Raw genomic sequence first — 19,816 nt, 5'->3', positions numbered from 1 at the left:
GTCTGTTAAAGAAAGTCAGAAAAAAAAAGGGGAAAAAAAAAGCTTAAACAAAGAAAACTGATGCAGACACCACATTTTAGAAGTGGTAAGCTGCATTATATTAAATTGTTCTTTTTGAGTTTAGATATTTTTTAAAGTGATTATAAAGGTTCAGCTTTACAATAAATAAATAAATAACAAATATGTCATACTTACCTGCTCTGTGCATTGGTTTGCACAGAACAGCCCCAATCCCCTCTTCTTGGGTCCCCAGGCAGCGCTTTGCTGTTTGGCTGGGGCAATTGTCCATGCTCGCTCCAAAACCACCTCTATGTGTCTATGAGACACACAGACTCTGGCTTAGCTACACCCCCCACTCCCTCCTCATTGGCTGTGATTGACAGCAGCTGGAGCCAATGGCTCCTACTGCTGTGTTTCAGCCAGTGAGGAGAGAGAGACCTGGGAGAGCTTCAGCTCTCATGCATATCACTGGATCATAGAATGCATGAAGGTAAAAAACCTTCAGCCTTTACAACCAATTCAAGCAGTTTTGGGAATGGTTGTACAAGTCAATATACAAGATGCTGATATTTTTCTTATTTAACTCAGGCAAGCTTAAGCAGATGCTGCCATCTTGCCTATGCAGGGAAAGCAAGTGTCTCTGAAAAGAGCACATCTTGGCCTTCCTAAATCACTGCGCCTGCACTTCCACACATTACAGTTGGAACTACAATCAGCAATGTTAGTGACCTGGGGTAGCAGTGATATCACACCCTCCATCACATGACAGCGCTTGAGCCTTTTGATTGGCTGATGGGCCTGAACACTGTTAAAAAGGAGCAGGCCACAAGCCTTCTAAATAACAGAAGCACTGGGTAGTGTTGTCTGATGCAACTAAGAAAGAATCGCCAAGGGAATGCAGACAGGGAGGTAAAATGGGGTTGGGACCATTTGTAGAGCCTCTGTCAATTTGCCCTGTATAGGCAAGGTGATAGTGTCTCTTTAAAATTGTGAATACAGTTTAAAATTTGGTATCAAATGCCATTTAAATGTAGCGCTACCCCTTTGAGGGCCGTTGGATTTGACTTGGGTCCCCCTAAGCTCTGCACAGCCAGGCAACATGCATTTTCCACACTTGCACACTCTGAGTTAGTAATACAGTCCTTGAGCTGGTTTATAGTTGTTTTTAATAAGGGGTCAACAACTTGGATGGGGTCTAGGGGTATATGGGATGCCCAATGAACTGAAAACTTGAGGACAAACTTCTTAGCAGCCTGTACACTGTACGAAAAAAATATGGATCCAGAAAAATATAGCATTGTCTCTTTAAGGAGCATTGAAGTCCCCTTGATGTACCTCCTCAGACCCCAGATGAATCCTTCATCTTCACCCAGCTGCACTGAGGGTATCCCTGGGCAAGGGATTCCAAGGTCTAGCAATTAAGAGGTCCCAGGTGAGAAAATTTTACTGATTGGACCCCCTGTGAATTTTAATTCAATACCCCTGATTTAGAGTATCAGTCCTTGGAAGGAAGTGTAAATAATACTAGAAAAAAAGTCCAAATATGGAAAACATAAAATTGAAGTTCAGCAAAGAAACATTTTATCTTTACAAACAGTAACCCTCAGAAATACTCCACAAAAACAACTTCTGAGCAATAGAATTTTGCAATAAAAATAAGGAAGTGTTCGTCTATTTTAATGCTGTGGCTTTCCAGCAGACATAGATTACTTCAAATCAAATGCGTGGGTTGCTAACAATAACTTAGAAAAGGGTCAGGTGACTTTTGTGAACTGCAAAATGAGTCACTATATTGCAACATGTACCCTCCACTATAAAAGATGGTGCCTCAAAGGGTACAATACAGTGCAGGTTGTGTGTTTGGACTGCTACAATGGTCCAAGTGCAAAATCTCATTCTTCTGTCACTGTGCTATGGAGCATTTGCAATGCCGAATCCACAAAATGATGCAGATGACAGTCCAAGGGATCGGAAATTTGCTCTGGTAGGGTTACTTTTTTATCTTAAGTTTACAAAGTTTGTAGCACTCTCAAGTTTCCTATTTTCTACAGCAATTATCATTGTTCCTAACTTTTTTCCTGCTACTCATTTGGTTTTATGTATAGATCTGTACAGGGTATTGCCTCTTCTTTTTTCATAATAGGAAGCATGTCATGTATTTTGGCTAAATAATTGGTTGCAATGTGTCTCACTTTCCTGTTTTAGAAGGTTTGTAGTTTGTATATCACTGAATTTTGGTTCCATAGAGGAACCTTTCACCTTTCAAAGGGTTTGAATATATGTAGGAATGGTTTCAACTTCTATTGCAGACTTTCTTAAGGTTTTTACCCCAGGGATACCCTTGAAATGATTTTCAGATCTCAGTGAAGCTCTGATAAAACCAATTCATTGGTGGGCAGCGAGCAAAATGCCCCTTACGCTGGTGGTTAGTGGGAAAAATGTCCCCCTTACATTGGTTGTCAGTGGGAAGAATGCCCCCTTTACAATGGTGATCAGTAAGAAGAATATCCCCCGTATATTGGTGGTCAGAATGGAATTTTACAGACAGCTGAAAAAAAAATGTATTAGCTCCATGCATGTGGCTCTGCAAAGTGACATCGAACCCAGAAATGAGAGGTCAAACTGCTACATCTAATGGAACACCTAGAAATCTCTGAAGGAAACCTAATTGAGAATGTTGCTCTAATGGGTCTTTATAGTTAGTGTATCTTCTAAGGAGATTAACCTCTCTTTTTGTCCTGATAGCCATTGTTACTGTTGTAGCACTACCCCGTTAGGAGTTGCTGAAGTTTTGGGTCCCCCTATAGTCCTGCCCATCCCTAGACAACATGCATTTTTCACAGACTTGCATTCTAGAGACAGTAAACAGTGCTTGAGCTTGGTTTCCCACCCGAATGCCCTCTCCCCTTATCTGGCCCAGGGGGTGTAAGAGTACTTATTCTTCCTCTCCTTTGAGCTTGTTGGGTTGGTGCCTGCCTTCAGGCCTTCTGCTAGGCTGGTTCCTTCCCTGCTGCACAGGTGGTCCTCTCTCAGGGGACTCCTGATATTGAGCTATCCTCCTTTCCAGCAACACTGCCTGTAGGTAGGCCTCTTCCCAGTGGGCCACCTCCCAGGCTCCTATATCTCAGCCTCTCACTTCATCTTTCACCCTAACTCTCCTGCTGCTGAGCATGCTCAGTCACACCTAAAGGGTGCCCTTGCCCCATGCCAAGCCTCCTGCATGGGGATTGGCCAGAGTCATCTAAGTGTGCAGGCCAACCCCTCCTCACACCCGCCCACTGCTTCTAGAATCTTCTTCAAGTATCCAGAACAGGGGAGTTATCAAGAAACTAACCTGCACGGCCCTCAGCCCTGATCTAAATTTGACCCAGTGTCTCATGCCCAGGCTGCTACTCAGCCTTTCTTCACTATATTGCCAAAAATATTGGGACGCCTGCCTTTAAATGCACATGAAGTTTAATGGCATTCCAGTCTTAGTCTGTAGGGTTCAATATTGAGTTGGCACACCCTTTGCAGCTATAACAGCTTCAACTCTTCTGGGAAGGCTGTCCACAAGGTTTAGGAGTGTGTTTATGGGAATGTTTGACCATTCTTCCATAAGTGCATTTGTGAGGTCAGGCACTGATGTCAGACGAGAAAGCCTGGCTCACAGTCTCTGCTCTAATTCATCTCAAAGATGTTCTATTGGGTTGAGGTCTATTGAGTTGAGGTCAGGACTCTAACAGGCCAGTCAAGTTCATCCACCCCAAACTCATCCATGTCTTTATGGACCTTGCTTTGTGCATTGGTTCCCAGTCATGTTGGAAAAGGAAACGGCCATCCACAAACTGTTCCCACAAAGTTGGGAGCATAAAATTGTGCAAAATGTCTTGGTATGCTGACACCTTAACAGTTCCCTTCACTGGAACTAAGGGGCCAAGCCCAACCCCTGAAAAACAACCCCACACCATAATCCCCCCTCCACCAAACTTTACACTTGGCACAATGCAGTCAGGCAAGTACTGTTCTCCTGGCAACCCCCAAACCCAGACACATCCATCGGATTGCCAGACAGAGAAGCGTGATTCGTTACTCCAGAGAACACGTCTCCACTGCTCTAGAATCCACTGCTCTAGCATCCAACGCTTTGCATTGCACTTGGTGATGTAGGGCTTGGATGCAGCTGCTCGTCCATGGAAACCCATTCCATGAAGCTCTATGTTGTTGTGCTAATCCAAAGGCCACATAAAGTTTGGAGGCATTTAACTATTAACTCTATAGACAGTTGGCAACTTCTGCACATTGTGCTCTTCAGCATGCACTAACCCCACTGTTGTTCCCAGTTGCTTCTACTTTGTTATAACACCACTAACAGTTGACCGTGGAATATTTTTTAGCAAGGAAATTTCACGGATGGCTTTTTTGCACTGGTGGCAACCTATAACAGTACCACGCTTGAATTTACTGAGCTTCTGAGAGCGACCTATTCTTTCACAAATGTTTGTAGAAGCAGTCTGCATGCCTAGGTGCTTGATTTTATATACCTGTGGCAATGGAGGTGATTGGAACACCTGAATCCAATGATTTGGAGGGGTGTCACAATACTTTTGGCAATATAGTGTATCTAAAAATTGATAACTAGCTCCCCCTGGCTATCTAGAGGGGTGCTACACTGTGAAAAAAAGTAAGAAATCCATACATTTTATCATTGCCACCTTGAAGCTCCATGCACACTAGGTTTTTTCAAATTGCGGGCGGAATCGTGCCGATTCCGCCGCATTTCAAAAACGCTCTGTAAAAGTGTGAAAACGTGTGATTGCATTTTCAGGTGCCATTCATTTCAATGGCACCTGAAAACACAGTTAATTTTTCTGTGCAGTAAACATGCCACGATCGCAGAAACAGATTTGTGGGTAGTGCAAAGCCCAAAAAAGTTTCCTGTGAATGGAGCCTAACAGTACGTGATGAGAAATCTTCCAGTGTTCAGACTTCACTAGCTGTGTTTGTGTTTCTAGAAAGTCACTAAATACTTAATGAAGTAGGAATCAAGGTAGTAATCCTGGAGCCTGCAATTCACAAGTAAGTCAGAACAGCAACTCCCATCAAATATAACTTGATAGGTTTACTTTCAGTTCATTATTTCATTCCAAGTTTATGTACATCTACGGGGGCTAAATATAAACTGCTTTCAGGACATGTGTCCTCAGATGCCAAAGACTGGTGTGTATGCAAAATACATCTTACAATTAATCGGACAGCAAAAAGCAACAGATAAAAGCAATAACTGTAGTAATTTAAAATATATAACGTCTATCATAGAGGCAACCTAACTTAAACTTTTTTGTATTAAATCTAATTTATTACATTTACATTTTTTTACTTTTAAGAGTAAAAATGTTGCACAAGGTGTCTGCTTTATATTTATTAGTCAATGAACCCTCTTCAGTCTTGTCCTAGTTTCATTTCATTACTAAAGGCTTATCTTTCCGAACTTCATGACTAAGATCCACCCACCAACATCTAATTGCCCTGTGTGGGCACCCTTACCGGGCACTGTGGCAGACAGTGGACAGAAGGTGGCAGGTGGAGCATAACACCAATGGTCAGGAAGTTAAGAACTAAAGCTGCCCATAGATGGATCACATTTCAATCCATGTGTGTGCACTGTGGTTGTACACATGTCGAACTACCGATTTACTTCTGTACAACCACCCTTCTGGAAAATTTCCTCTTGATCAGAGCTGTCGGCTATAGACTGGAGCACTGAACAGTGTATTCTGATGGAAGGCATGTTTCCCTGTTGTCAGAATACAATGACACAATGGGGAGGATTCTTCCATCCACCTCAAATGTGTGGATTCAGAAACCGGATACGTTTTTTTTCATTTAACCCACTGATTGAACAAAAAAAAAAACTGACCCATCTATGGCCAGCTTTATTAGCCAAGTAAAAGATGTTCACAAAGGTGAATATAGGAGGGGCATATGAAAAATAAATGTAAAAGGGACACCCTGTTGTAAAGGGGACCCTTTGTGATGTGTGCACTTGGAAAAGATAGCAACCCTTTTTGCACTTCAAAAGTCAAGCTGGTATAAAGCTATACAATTTAAAATGTAGAAAATTAAATTCAGTAAAGAATATTTTCACTTATGTCACCACCTGCTTTCACCCATTTTGCCCTATCCTTTGGGAATGTCAGGATTATTGAGGCAGGGTGCTGTGATATTTTCAGCTATGTACAGAACCCTTCCAGCCCCTCCCACCAGCCATGATCTGCCTGCATTGCAAAGAGAAGCACAGAAATCCAATGATGACTTTCCTGGGTCTAAACTAAGGAAGGTAATCAAAATGAAAGGGTTTTTTTGTTCATTAGCATGTTGATGATATGGGAGGGATGAACCAAAGGCAAAATATAAGCAGAATAAACTTCAGATTTTACAAAGGTGATTGTTTTCTTTTTTTTTCCAAGGACTACCTAAACAAATTTTATATAATAACCAACAAATCAACAAAAACATTTGAAGATAGGATCAAAGAAATGCAAAAGTTTTTTGGAATCAAAATAACAGGAAGGCTGGACACCAGCACAATGAATATGATGAAAACCCCCAGATGTGGCATGCCTGATATGGCAGAATTCAGAACTTTCCCTGGAAGACCAAGATGGCCACGGACCTCCCTAACCTACAGGTATATTTAAGAGACTTGCTAACAGCCCTGGATATTGCAGAAGGTGGCATGTCACCCGAATTGGGAGTTAAGTTTTTCCTCGGTGGGGTGTATGTTGTCTTGTAACAGACAGAGCAGGGCGAAGCCTGATGTAACAGTCAAGAAAAAATTATGTCCTTCATTATACTTTGCATGCATTTCAGATTTGTCTTCAAATTTATACTTAATTGGGTTTTTATGGGAGGGTCACCTTAAAGCGCTCCCTGTTGGCACTACACCCCCAAAAAGCCATTCTTGCGGTGTTTAACATGGTGACCCAGTTAAGATCTGGCTTGGAGTGATTGCTTTAAACATTCAGTAGCTGAGTATTCACAAACCTGCCTCTAAAAATATAAAAGCAAAAAAAGTAAGAGAAAGAAGAAATACAGTCAGTTCTTATCAGGGCTTTTTTCCCACCTCTGAGCACCGTCTCAGTCCCCTACCCACCTCCCAGTACCACCCCATTTAGAGAATATAGAACCATTATAGAATAATTTTGTGGTGCTAAGTAGTTTTGTATGAAATTTGTTAATGAGACCTAGAAAAGCAGAAAATAGATCCTTCCCAGCAACAACAGATCCCCCAGAAACAATAAATCAACTCCAACAACAATCGACTACACCAGCAACAAAAGATCCCCAGAAACCATAGACCATCCAACAGTAACAATAGATCCATTTCAGCAACAATCCTCCCCACCACCACCACCAGCAACAATAGATTCCCAGCAGCCAGCACCGATAGGCCCTCCAGCACACCACAGCACCCTTTGCCATCACACACATTCAGTACTGGAGGTGCTGGAACTACATTCCTCTCGTTCCTGCTGAAAAAAAGTTCTGGCAATGTGATATGATGTGATGATACATAGGTAAGAAAAACGGTAGCATACAAATTTGTAGCTACTGCCTTTTCACATAATCTCTATTTAAAGTGTAACTAAAGGCAAAACAGTTTTTTTTGTTTTGTAAACAGGGGAAAGGGATTAGAACCGCTGTCAGTTTTTACTGCTGTCCGTGTCCTCATTGAGGAGACTCACACTCTCTATATGTCCTGTTTTTCATTATCATTGAAAGCTAAAGTAAAAAAATCCTGAATTTTGTGTTGTCCCCAGAAAAGTATTAGAGGGGAAATCTTCCAATGAGGCCACTAGTTCTAGTTACCTGGAGCTCCCCAAAAGATTCCCTTCATTTGCAGGGATTTCCACTCACTTCCTGCTTTGGCCATGGGACAGGAATTGAAGATAAATCTCCTCATTAGGACAAAAAGGGCAAAAATAAACCTTGCAGTGGTTATATTCCTGCCTTACTCTGTCCAAAATGAAAAAAAAAAGTTTTGGCTATATTTCTACTTTAAGGAAAGGATCAGAGTTAAGACTGCCTGATACTCAAGTTCACAAGACCAAAAGATGTGTATTCTCCAGCCAAAAAATGTAATCTGTTTAAAGAATGAGGGGATCCTAATTTTATAACTTTCCTTTAAAAGCAGAGTCAGGAGCAAAATAATTAAAACATTTCTTGTCACATCTCGATTAGTGGAAGTGGCTTCAACATGCCTTATTGCTCAGATCTCTTAATGCCAGGCATTGTAATATTGATTTATTACACATAATGTGAAATTATTTTTATTTAGAAGACGTCTTAACCTTAAATACAATGTAGCACTACCCCCTCAGGAGTTGCTGAAGTTTTGGGTCCCCCTATAGTCCTACACAGCTGGGCAACACACATTTTTTCAGACCTTGCACACAAGAGACAGTAAACAGTCCTTGAACTTGTTATGTTGGATTTTATTAGTGGATTGAAACTTGGATGGGGATGAGGGATACATGGAATGCCCAAGGAACTGTTGCAACTGTTGCAACTTCCTGAAATTATGTACAAGTGCTCAGAAGAATTTTCTCTTTTTGGAGAGCTATTCAGCCTCTCCTGGTGTACCACGTCAGACCCCAGATGAAATCTCCTCTTTACCCAGCTGCCTGAGGGAATCTCTAGGCAAGAGGACCCAGAATCTGCCTCTTAAGATCAGCAGCCCCAGAAGGGAGCTAGTCAGGTTTCCCACCCGAATGTCCTTTCCCCTTATCTTATGGGGTTACTCACTCAGTCTCACCTGTGAGCTTGTGGGTTGGTGTGGCCTTATGCTGCGCTGACTCCTTCCCTGCTTCCCAAGCTGTCCTTTCTCAGGGTAGGATGAGGCTGAGAGATCCTCCCTTCCGGCTCTTCTGCCTATAAGTAGGCCACTCTCCTATAGCCCCTTCCAGGCTCCACACACCATCCTGCTCACCCCATCTTCCACCCTAACTTTCCTGCTGCTAAACAGGCTCAGCCACTTTTAAGGGCTGTCCTGACCCCATGCCAAGCCTCCTGCTTGGGGATTGGTCAGGATCCCCTAAGAGTGCAGACCAGCCACTCCTCACTCCCACCCACTGATTTCTAGAGACTTCTCCAAGTCTCTAGATCAGGGGGAAATTCCAGAGAGCTGGTCTGAAGATCCTCTGACCAAAATTGGACCTTCTCCTCCTATTCCACCAGGCTACTGTTCAGCCTTTAACTAAAAATAATCATCTAGCTTTCCCTAGCTACCTAGGAGGGTGCTACAACAACAACCCTTGCAAATCAGAATCCATCTAGAACTGGTCTGTCTTCAGAGTAAATTTTGATTGACTGCCATTAGCCAATAAATTAACCTTCAGAATAAAGCTGCTTGAGTACAATAATACTGTAATACTGTACTGTAGCTACTTGTAAATCCATATTCCATTTCAGTGTTTTAAAAGTAAATGTCCTGCCTAAGAGCATACATCAAAAATACCTAATATTACTTTTAGCTAGGCAAATCTATGGTCCTCTCTGATTTATATTCATTTTGTTATTGGGGTCTAACTAAGCCCTATCAATTACCATTTCACTGTCCACAAATTCTGCTTTAGTGGCCAGTAAGACACTCATTGGACATGGGAAATGCAGTTGGTAGACTTTAGCTATAAGTTCAAGGTAAACCAGGCTACAGTATCAGTGAAACAAATAAGCAGAACAAAATAAAAGGTCAGCCCACAAAGGTTTTTCAAGCAAATAAGGGTAGGCATACCCAAAGTAGGCATACATATAAACACTCAGAGCATTATTTACAGTAAGTATTGTTCATAGAATGGGGGGCAATGCAATATCTTGTACTTGGCACAACTGACCAACCCTCTGTACATGTTATAGTGAGTTGCACAGCTCACTTACTTTCTTTCCTCTGGTTTCTTTAAACAGAATACAGAATTACACTCCTGACCTACCCAGGCGTGTGGTTGATGAGTCAATACAGAAGGCCTTCAATGTCTGGAGCCAAGTGACTCCTCTGAGGTTCACAAAGGTCACAAGAGGATCAGCAGATATACTCATTCAATTTTCAAGACGATGTAAGTTAAATAACTCATGTTCAACATGCCTTATTTTTATACGTTTTTATACAGACATTCAAGATTTATTTACTAAAGTGGCTCTAAGTGTTCACTCAAATAATTGAGTAAATATTAACTACAATTATCCAATTATCTGAAAAGCAAATTAATGTTCAATGTGATAACCCAATGCCATTGAGTGTGAAATTGTTGAAAATCCTAAGTATTGTCAACAACTACTGGTGACTTTGCAGGGAAGGAATCAGGATCTGAGCTTCACTAAAGGCATGAATATGTGAATAATAATATGCTAACTATAAATATATTCTCAATAATATATAAATTAAATAGTGCAATAAAAGTGTCCATAATACAAAATAAATAAAAAATGTCCTTCAAAAATTATAGTCACTCAGTAAAAAATTATAGTCACTCAGTAAAAAATATTCAAAGAAAAATCTTTGTGTTGAAAACTTCCAAATGACTCCGGAGGCCAATAGAAAACCTCAAAAGAAAAGAAAATTCACATAGTGCATTATCCTTATCAACTTGACTATTACACACTGAATAAACAGATGTGATTTAAACGCAAAAACCACGCGTTATTACTGATAGTGAAAAAGCGAATAACTGTGTTAAAACGTGACAGTGAATCAATCCAGTGAAAAATCAATACAGCAACAGGTGAAAAAACTGTGTCCACTTCTATTGCGTAAAGAGTGAATACCCTTATGATTAAGTCCGATGACAAAACGCATCAAGGGAAGTGATGTAAGACGCACCGCGAAACTAGAAGAGATCGAGCGGCCATCTTGGACACTGGCAGTTCCTCTCTGTATTGTATGAGGAGAACACCAGAGGATCTCAGAGGTCTGGCTATCACATTTATCATTTATATGGCGTTTTTAAAGATGGAATTACATGTAAGCAGATAAATAAAGTATATTTGAATGGTATATTACGGGTTTACACTATACTTTATTTTATATATGGTGGGCATCGTTGGAGCGTGGAGATTGATGCTACAAAGATGAATGCAGATTGCTGTACTTGGATGACATCAGGAGCGCATCTATAAGGCTGTGAGGATCTCCTTGGTGGAGCATATTGTGTGTAATTACCCTGCCTGGATGATTGTAAGGCGTGTTATTTATTTTATTTGGTAAGGGTATTCACTCTTTACGCAATAGAAGTGGACACAGTTTTTTCACCTGTTGCTGTATCGATTTTTCACTGGATTGATTCACTGTCACGTTTTAACATTATTCACTTTTTCACTATCAGTGATCACGGGTGGTTTTTTGCATTTAAATCACATCTGTTTATTCAGTGTGTAATACTCAAGTTGATAAGGATAATGCACTATGTAAATTTTCTTTTCTTTTGAGGTATTCTATTGGCCTCAGGAGTCATTTGGAAGTTTTCAACATGAAGATTTTTCTTTGAATATTTTTAACTGAGTGACTATAATTTTTTACTGAGTGACTATAATTTTTGAAGGACATTATTTATTTTGTACTTTTGACACTTTTCTTGCACTATTTGATTAATATATTATTGAGAATATATTTATAGTTAGCATATTATTATTCACAGGTTATTACACTTCTGGGGTGAAAGTGTTATCATATGTGATAAGGGTTTTTGTACATAGTCAGTGAAGGTGATACCATAAATTTTAATTTTAAAGGTATGAATAGTACCTCTAGGTTTAAAGGGTCAGCCTAATTCAAATGGATGTATCAGTTTCAGAAGGATTCAGGCAGAATACACCACCTACTTTTTTTTATAGCTCTTAAAGCAGAAGTCCGGGCAATTTCTTTAAGCATGCAGTGGGGCTGTGCCCACACTGCATAGGTTAACTCACCTAATCCTCCGATCCTACCAGTGCAAGACTGATCCCTTTGGCTCCAGCCCCCCCCCCCCCAACCCCCCGACAGACCAGCGGTCCTTTCATGACGTCATCACACTCAAAGACCAGCACTGGACATGAGGATGTCAGGAACAGTCCACCACTGGATATGGGGGAACGCAATTTTGAGGAGGATTGAAGGATTAGGTGACTATAGGTGCCCTTCCCTAGAGGAAACAGGCAGTTAACCCATGCAGTTTGGGCACAGCCCCACAGTACAGTCAATCTCTTGCAACATCCATTGCTAAATATTTCATTTTCATTATTATTATTATTATTATGGCAATTGCACAAGGAATACAAATCTAACTTCTATTAACTTCTAAAAAAAACTTCATAAACTTCTACTAACTTCTAAAAATCCATGGAAATACTGATTTATGACTTGCAGTTATACAGTTACTCCAGTATTAAAGTGAACATTAGTCAGAAGATTAATGCCTGCTAGATCACTTCAGGCGGCTTCTTATGCAGGTATGTGAAATATTACAAAATAACTGCCTATACTATAGTGTACTATCTCACCCTGCTCTGCACATGCTCAGTTGCTCTCTATTTTTTGACACCATGCCTAAAATGTAGAGCTCGATCTGCTAACAGCCAAAAGATTTACTGCTGGGGGTACTCTGGTCATCAGCAAAATGGCGGCCTCCAGTAGGAAGAAGGAGGAATAATGCCGAAGGCAATTTAGAGAACACACTAATTTTGGTAGCATAATTATTAATGTGGAATGTTTGTTCCTTGCTAAAGAACATTATTTTTTATCAAGTTGTTATGGCTAAAGTTCCACTTTGATGTAATAATCTTACCTGTTTTGCAGCGCACGGCGATCAGTCTCCTTTTGATGGTCCTAATGGGGTACTGGCTCATGCCTACGCTCCAGCAGAAGGAATAGGTGGTGATGCCCATTTTGATGAAGATGAAAGATGGACAAATACCAGAGCAGGTATTTTCCTTTGTGTTGTTGCATCCCTTTTGTATGGATTTGAAAATATTTCTAATTATTACTTTAAAATTTTTCGATTATAGTAACCACTCACCAGGGACAATGTTTTTCCCCAGGTCAATCAGTTTTGTTTACTGTGAATAGTATAATGGAATGGAACATTCCATTATTACTGTGTAGCCTGCATTCTGAATGAAATCTGCATGAGGTTCAAGCCATAATATATAGTGAGGAACAGAAGTATTTGAACACCCTGCGAGTTTGCAAGTTCTCCCACTTAGAAATCATGGAGAGGTCTGAAATTCACATTGTAGGTGCATTCCCACTCTGAGAGACAAAATTTAAAAAAAAAATTCAGGAAATCACATTGTATGATTTGTAAAGAATTTATTTGTCTTGCACTGCTGAACATAAGTATTTGAACACCTGAGAAAATCAGTGTTAATATTTGGTACAGAAGCCTTTGTTTGCAATTACAGAGGTCAAACATTTCCTGTAGTTCTTGACCAGGTTTGCACACACTGCAACAGGGATTTTGGCCCCTCCTCCACACATATCTCCTCTAGATCTGTCAGGTTTCGGGGCTGTCGCTGAGCAACATGGAGTTTCAGCTCCCTCCAAAGATGTTCTATTGGATTTAGGTCTGGAGACTGGCTAGCCCACTTCAGAACCTTGATATGCTTCTTACGGAGCCACTCCTTGGTTATCCTGGCTGTGTGCTTTGGGTCATTGTCATGTTGGAAGACCTAGCCACGACCCATCTTCAATGCTCTGACTGAGGGAAGGAGGTTGTTGCTCAAAATCTCACAATAAATGGCCCCATTCATCCTCTCCTTAATACAGTGCAGTCGCCCTGTCCCCTTCGCAGAAAAGCACCCCCAAAGCATGATGTTACCACCCCCATGCTTCACAGTAGGGATGGTGTTCTTGGGATGCAACTCATCCTTCTTTTTCCTCCAAACACAACGAGTGAAGTTTAGACCAAAAAAAAAAGTTCTACTTTGGTCTCATCTGACCACATGACTTTCTCCCATGCCTCCTCTGGATCATCCAGATGGTCATTGGCAAACTTCAGACGGGCCTGGACATGTGATGACTTGAGCAGGGGAACCTTCCGTGCAATGCATGATTTGAAACCATGACGGCGTAGTGTTCTACCGACAGTGACCTTTGAAACTGTGGTCCCAGCTCTCTTCATGTCATTGACCAGCTCCTCCCTTGTAGTTCTGGGCTGATTCCTCACCTTTCTTATCATCAGTGATACCCACGAGGTGAGATCTTGCATGGAGCCCCAGTTCGAGGAAGACTGACAGTCGTCTTTAGCCTCTTCCATTTTCTAACAATTGCTTCAACAGTTGATCTATTTTTACCAAGCTGCTTGGCAATTGCCCCGTAGCCCTTTCCAGCCTTGTGGAGGTCCACAATTTTGTCTCTGGTGTCTTTTGACAGCTCTTTGGTCTTGCCCATGGTAGTAGTTGGTGTCTGACTGACTATGGGGTGGACAGGTGTCTTTAAAGAGCTCAGACAGGTGCTACTAAGTTAGATTAATGAGTGGAGTAGAGGTGGACTTTTTAAAGGCATAGTAACAGGTCTTTGAGAGCCAGAATTCTTGCTGTTTCTTAGGTGTTCAAATACTTATGTTCAGCAGTGCAAGACAAATAAATTCTTTAAAAATCATACAATGTGATTTCCTGATTTTTTTTTTAATTCTGTCTCTCAGAGTGGGAATGCACCTACAATGTGAATGTCAGACCCCTCCATGATTTCTAAGTGGGAGAACTTGCAAAATCGCAGGGTGTTCAAATACTTCTGTTCCTCACTGTATATATATATATATATATATATATATATATATCTACCAGCAATGGTGATATTATAGTCACCTGCCGTTTATTTGTAGTTATTCAGATCCATTATTTTAGTGCATGTTATGCTACACTTCATGGAGCACATTAAGTCACTGCATTAGCCTTCATAAGGAGCTATCTAATGTAATGTCTACTGCCTGGTATCCACACATTCTCAGATCAGATTGTACAAAAATCAGTCCCTCTTCTGGTTTGTTTATGGCATTTAGATTTAGCGCTTGTCATGGCAAAAATTGTATTTTCCCTTAATTCCACTTTTTTTGTGAGGATTAATTTTTCAGGCAATTTCTGGAAGCATTGCTTTAAAGTGGACCTAACGTCAACCTAAATTGTTCTGATTTAAACTCCATACACAGCCCTAATGTTAAACATTTGCATTATCATTGATGATGAGATGTGATCCCTTTGGTTAATTAGCCAATGTCATATATGTATACAGATGATCAAAATAATGTATAGTACAAGTCACAATGTGATTGATTTTCTAAGGCCAAACAGACTGTTTAGCAAATGTGACTTTTCCTTTGCAAGGGAGTTTTTCCTTAGCTCAGTGAATGACATGAAGCTTTGCTGACTTCCATTATCCAATTACATGCAAGCAAAAGTACTGTTTTTTTTTTTCCTTTCCATGCACGTGAAGTCAAAATTTCCTTGCAAAGTGAATATGCTCTACCCTTTTAGTAAGTCAACCCCGTGCGTGATAATAAGTTTTGAGAATAAAAGGTTCTCACACACCTTGATAAATGAATACTAAAGCCAACCATTGATGGTTTGAATCTGGCCGATTTATCAGAGACAGGCAGAGATTTGAACCCTCTACGGGCAGGCTGATTGTACCCAAGTCGTTCCATCGATCAACTTGGGTGCAACCAACATATTGGATTTTAACATGCGATTATTGCCAGCGGCTACAGCTGCTAACAATAATCACTGTGTTCTTTTGGCAGGGATGGCTCCCCGCGCCCCACACTGTTAGAACACAAAAGCTCTGCAGGAAGGATTAAGTGTAGATGGGGGAATTGCAGAAAAGAAAATCGCATCATCTATGGCCTACTTCAGCGATTGATTTACTAAAGGCAAATAGGCAACATGTTTATTTTGCAAGGGAACTGAGCTTAGCGAATGAGGTGAAGTTCTGTTAACTTCCATCATCCAATCACAAATTCTGTTTTTTTATTTTCCTTGCACATGATTTGGTATTCATTGTAAAATGAAACTTCACCACATTCACTAAGCTCTGTGGAAAAATTCCCTTGCAAAGTGCATATTCCCTTGCAAAGTAAACGGCCTATTTGCCTTTATATTTTCACAGAAAAGTAATGCAGTTTTTTTATTTGCAGTATTTGAGACTTTCTAAAAAACACTTTTCTATAGCTTTTAATAAATGTAAAGTATATTTAACCAAGAAAATGACCTTTCCTTGTAGATTTCAATTTATTTCTGGTCGCTGCACATGAATTTGGTCATTCTTTGGGTCTTGATCACTCTGATGATCCCAGAGCTTTGATGTTTCCAACGTATCGCTATGTGAACACGGACAATTTCCGCCTGGCTCAAGATGACATCAATGGAATACAGTCCTTGTATGGTAGAAGGCGCTGATAACTGCTGGAGAAAAGATTCCATCAAGGAGAACTAAGGCATACACTATATGGCCAAAAGCATGTGGACACCCTTTCAAATTATTGAGTTCAGATGCTTCCAGTGAAGGGTTCTGTTAATGCTACAGCATACATTTGGCACAATTTTCAAAATTTGTAGCAAAACTTGGAGAAATCCATTTGCTGACCTTGCCCCTGTGCACAAAGCCACTTCCATAAAGACATGGTAAATTGATGAGCTTGGTGTGTATGAGCCTCGACCCTGTTGAACACCTTTCGGATGAATTGGAATCCTAATTGTGAAGAACTTTAGTACCTGCCCTCACTAATCCACTTAACCACAAATTCCTACCAACACACTTCAAAATTCCCAAAAATTGAAGGCTATTATACCTACTAAGACAGCACACTCCATATTAATAGCGACGGCTTTGAAATGGGGTGTCCAACAAGCTTCTATAGGTGTGATGGTTAGGTTTACACAAGCTTTTGGCTACATAGTGTATCACATCACATGTGTACAGTATATATTTTGGAATACATTTAATATCTATTAGAATAACAAAACAAAGCATATTGCAGTTTTTGTTTCATTTTGTTGCACCTATGCTAAAAAACATATTAGTTAATTTTATGAATAGAAGTATTACAGTATAGCTACATGTAAATGTTAAACCACACATCATTAATTTAGATTTTGTGGTGCGTTCTTCATTTTCTCATGTGTATATGTTTTCTCTTACTCTTATGCTATGGGTGAGCTGTACACAAAAAACCCTATGCATGCTCAGATCTAGCCTGACAGTGGGGGAGGGGGGGGGGGGGATTTACTAAAATTGGAGCACTCAGAATATGGTGCAGCTGTGCATGGTAACCAGTCAACTTCTAACTTCAGCTTGTTCAATTAAGTTTTGGCAATAAAACCTGGGAGCTGATTGGTTTCTATGCAGAGCTGCACCAGATTTTGCACCTTGCAGTATTAGTAAATAACCCCCTCTATTCTGCTGCCATGCACAGTGGAGCTCAAAGCAGCTTTAGAGGGGGATGTGGGAATACCCAAATCCATATTTAACAATTGTGGATACATAAATGTAAAAGTAATAAATGATGATGTCATTATACTATGGGCCTGTTTATTTGTTTTGTCATTACGTGAGAATAATTAATACATATATTGTTTCTTGTGGAACAAATTTGAAAATGAAAATGTGCAAATGGCAACAATAATTTTGCACTTTTTTATTATGTGATATTGAAACATAAAACAAGCAAAACAATTGAAAATGCTAAAAAAATTAAACTATTATGGTTAAAAGAATAGCGATAAAAAATGATCACCAAAAATAATATTACTAAAGGTAGAAGGCGAGGGATGAGTTAATTAATGCTCAGTAGGGTTAACTAAGGGTTAATAAGGAAATCAAAAGTAGTACATTTTTTTTTAAATATTTTTTTTCTTTAAAGGTTTCTTCAACTAATGTCATGTACAGATTAAAGGTCAACATATGAATGAAATAGTAAATACAATGTAAAAACACATTGTTACACTACATTGCACAATGACACTTGCAGCAAGTGTAATTTTACACAGGAGTAGATGCATTTTGCTATGTAATACATAGCAATTCTTGGCTGTCATTTTGACAGGCTGTAATTGTCAATAATTATAGCAAGGGTAGTTGCAGCAGGGGTAGAGGAACTAACAAGTATGTCCTGAAAGCATTACACTTAATTAGGATGCTAATCCTACATTTAAAATCCTCAAATAGTCAGTGTTCTAGCCTGATAGCCCTAACCTTTCAGAGGACCTTCTGGATAGGGTGGTGGCAACATAGTATGTGCAAATCCATAATGCAAAGAATGCAGGATGATGCAAGGGTTCTTCCCCAAACTAGGTAGTTCCCAGGGGTTACAAGAAAGCTAAGCTGATCCTCCTTCACAGGAACCTTTCCCTATGTTTTTCTTAGCCAAAGGGTTTGCAGATTCACGTTTGCGCCAAAGTTAGGCAGCAATCATGTAATTGCTGTATTTACTTCTGGCAGCTAACAGAAAATGGGTGGGCGATCTGCAGTGAGCTGCCTCACATTTTGCTCTGACACTTCTCAGGCAGTAACCATGCTCATCTGGGCAATGGCAGATGCTAACAGCACCCTCTTACAGGGGGTGCTTATTGAATATATCCAACATGTCCCAGTGGCTCTTCACGGAACCTAAATATGGGTGAAACGAGAAAGGTGGAGTCAGCCTTTAGGTCAGCATAAACAGAAAATACAAAATCTTTGGGAAGTAAAATAGTCCCCATATATGTATTTCATCTTTGTTTTTGTAGACTTTATCTTTAAAATGGATATAAACGCAAATATTAAACAGATACAATATAGTAGCATCATGTCTTACTACTCCCCAACACATTTCTACTTACGTTCCCGGTGCACATTCACAAGGCCCAAATACAGTAATATGACGGAGGGGGCTAAATTCTAAAACCCATGTAAGCAATGATACCATGGGGGAGATTTACTAAAACTGGAGCACTCAGAATCTGGTGCAGCTGCTAATGGTAGCCAATCAGCTTCTGGCTTCAGCTTTCTCGATAAAGCTTTGGCAATAAAACCTGGAAGATGATTGGTTTCTCTACAGACTTGAACTAGATTTTGCACTCTCCACTTTAGTAAATAACCCCCCATGTGACATGATGCTCACACAGGCTTGGACTTCCAGAAGAATAAATTATCAGGGTACAGCAGTGCATAGTGAATATAAGTGATTGGGAGGTCAGCTAGCAAAAACCTTAATAGATAGTGACAGTCTCTTAAAAACATATAGTTTCACAGGTGAGGTTTTAAACAAGTAAAAACTCTCACTATGCAATTTAGAGGAGATGACAGTGCAGAAATGGATTGCCTTTCAAAACAACTGAATTAAAAGTCAATTAAAACATTAACTATGATAGTAATTTATATCATAATCAATTGAAATATATTACATGGATGAAAGTTGACTTACTTATCTGTGTCAGTAGATGATGACATTGAAATAGAACCCAAACCAGATATTCCAAGAGTGAGTACTTCGATCAAGTACAAAAATACCTTGGTTTTTTATTTGTTTCTAGTCATCTTGTCTAGAAATATATCTGTTTAATCTACATTGATTCTGAAAAACTGGGCCATGGCCAGTGACTGGGCTGAGGCTTCCGTTCCACTGGGTCTCCAGCCAGCTGCAGATCCTATAATCTCTCACAGTTCTTCCCAGCTGCCCTAGTGTCCCCCAACTTTCCATAATGGACTGCAGTGCCCTTCAGCCCCAATTGTGCCCCCAAAACTCACACAGTGTTCTCCAACTCCCCACAGTGTTACCTAGCCTCCAACAGTGCCCTCCAGCTCCTTGTAGTAGCTCCCTGCCTACTGCAG

General features: G+C 40.2%; 1 protein-coding gene across 1 annotated transcript; it reads left to right on the top strand.

Moving 5' to 3' along the window:
- The first annotated feature begins 1,851 nt into the window (after positions 1 to 1,851).
- LOC149454616 (neutrophil collagenase-like) lies at positions 1,852 to 17,524 on the top strand. The gene is made up of 5 exons (XM_089687268.1): positions 1,852 to 1,984; positions 6,450 to 6,670; positions 9,946 to 10,094; positions 12,809 to 12,934; positions 16,229 to 17,524. Exons 1-5 carry the CDS (start codon positions 1,874 to 1,876, stop codon positions 16,402 to 16,404), a joined length of 783 nt encoding a protein of 260 aa, XP_089543394.1. The 5' UTR covers positions 1,852 to 1,873; the 3' UTR covers positions 16,405 to 17,524.
- The last annotated feature ends 2,292 nt before the right edge of the window (positions 17,525 to 19,816 follow it).

This window comes from Staurois parvus, unplaced genomic scaffold (genome assembly GCF_062004578.1).
Source record: "Staurois parvus isolate SC_StPar_1 unplaced genomic scaffold, SC_StPar_1.0 ptg000422l, whole genome shotgun sequence".
Taxonomy (NCBI): Eukaryota; Metazoa; Chordata; class Amphibia; order Anura; family Ranidae; genus Staurois; species Staurois parvus.
This window is presented reverse-complemented; position numbering and strand designations above follow the sequence as displayed.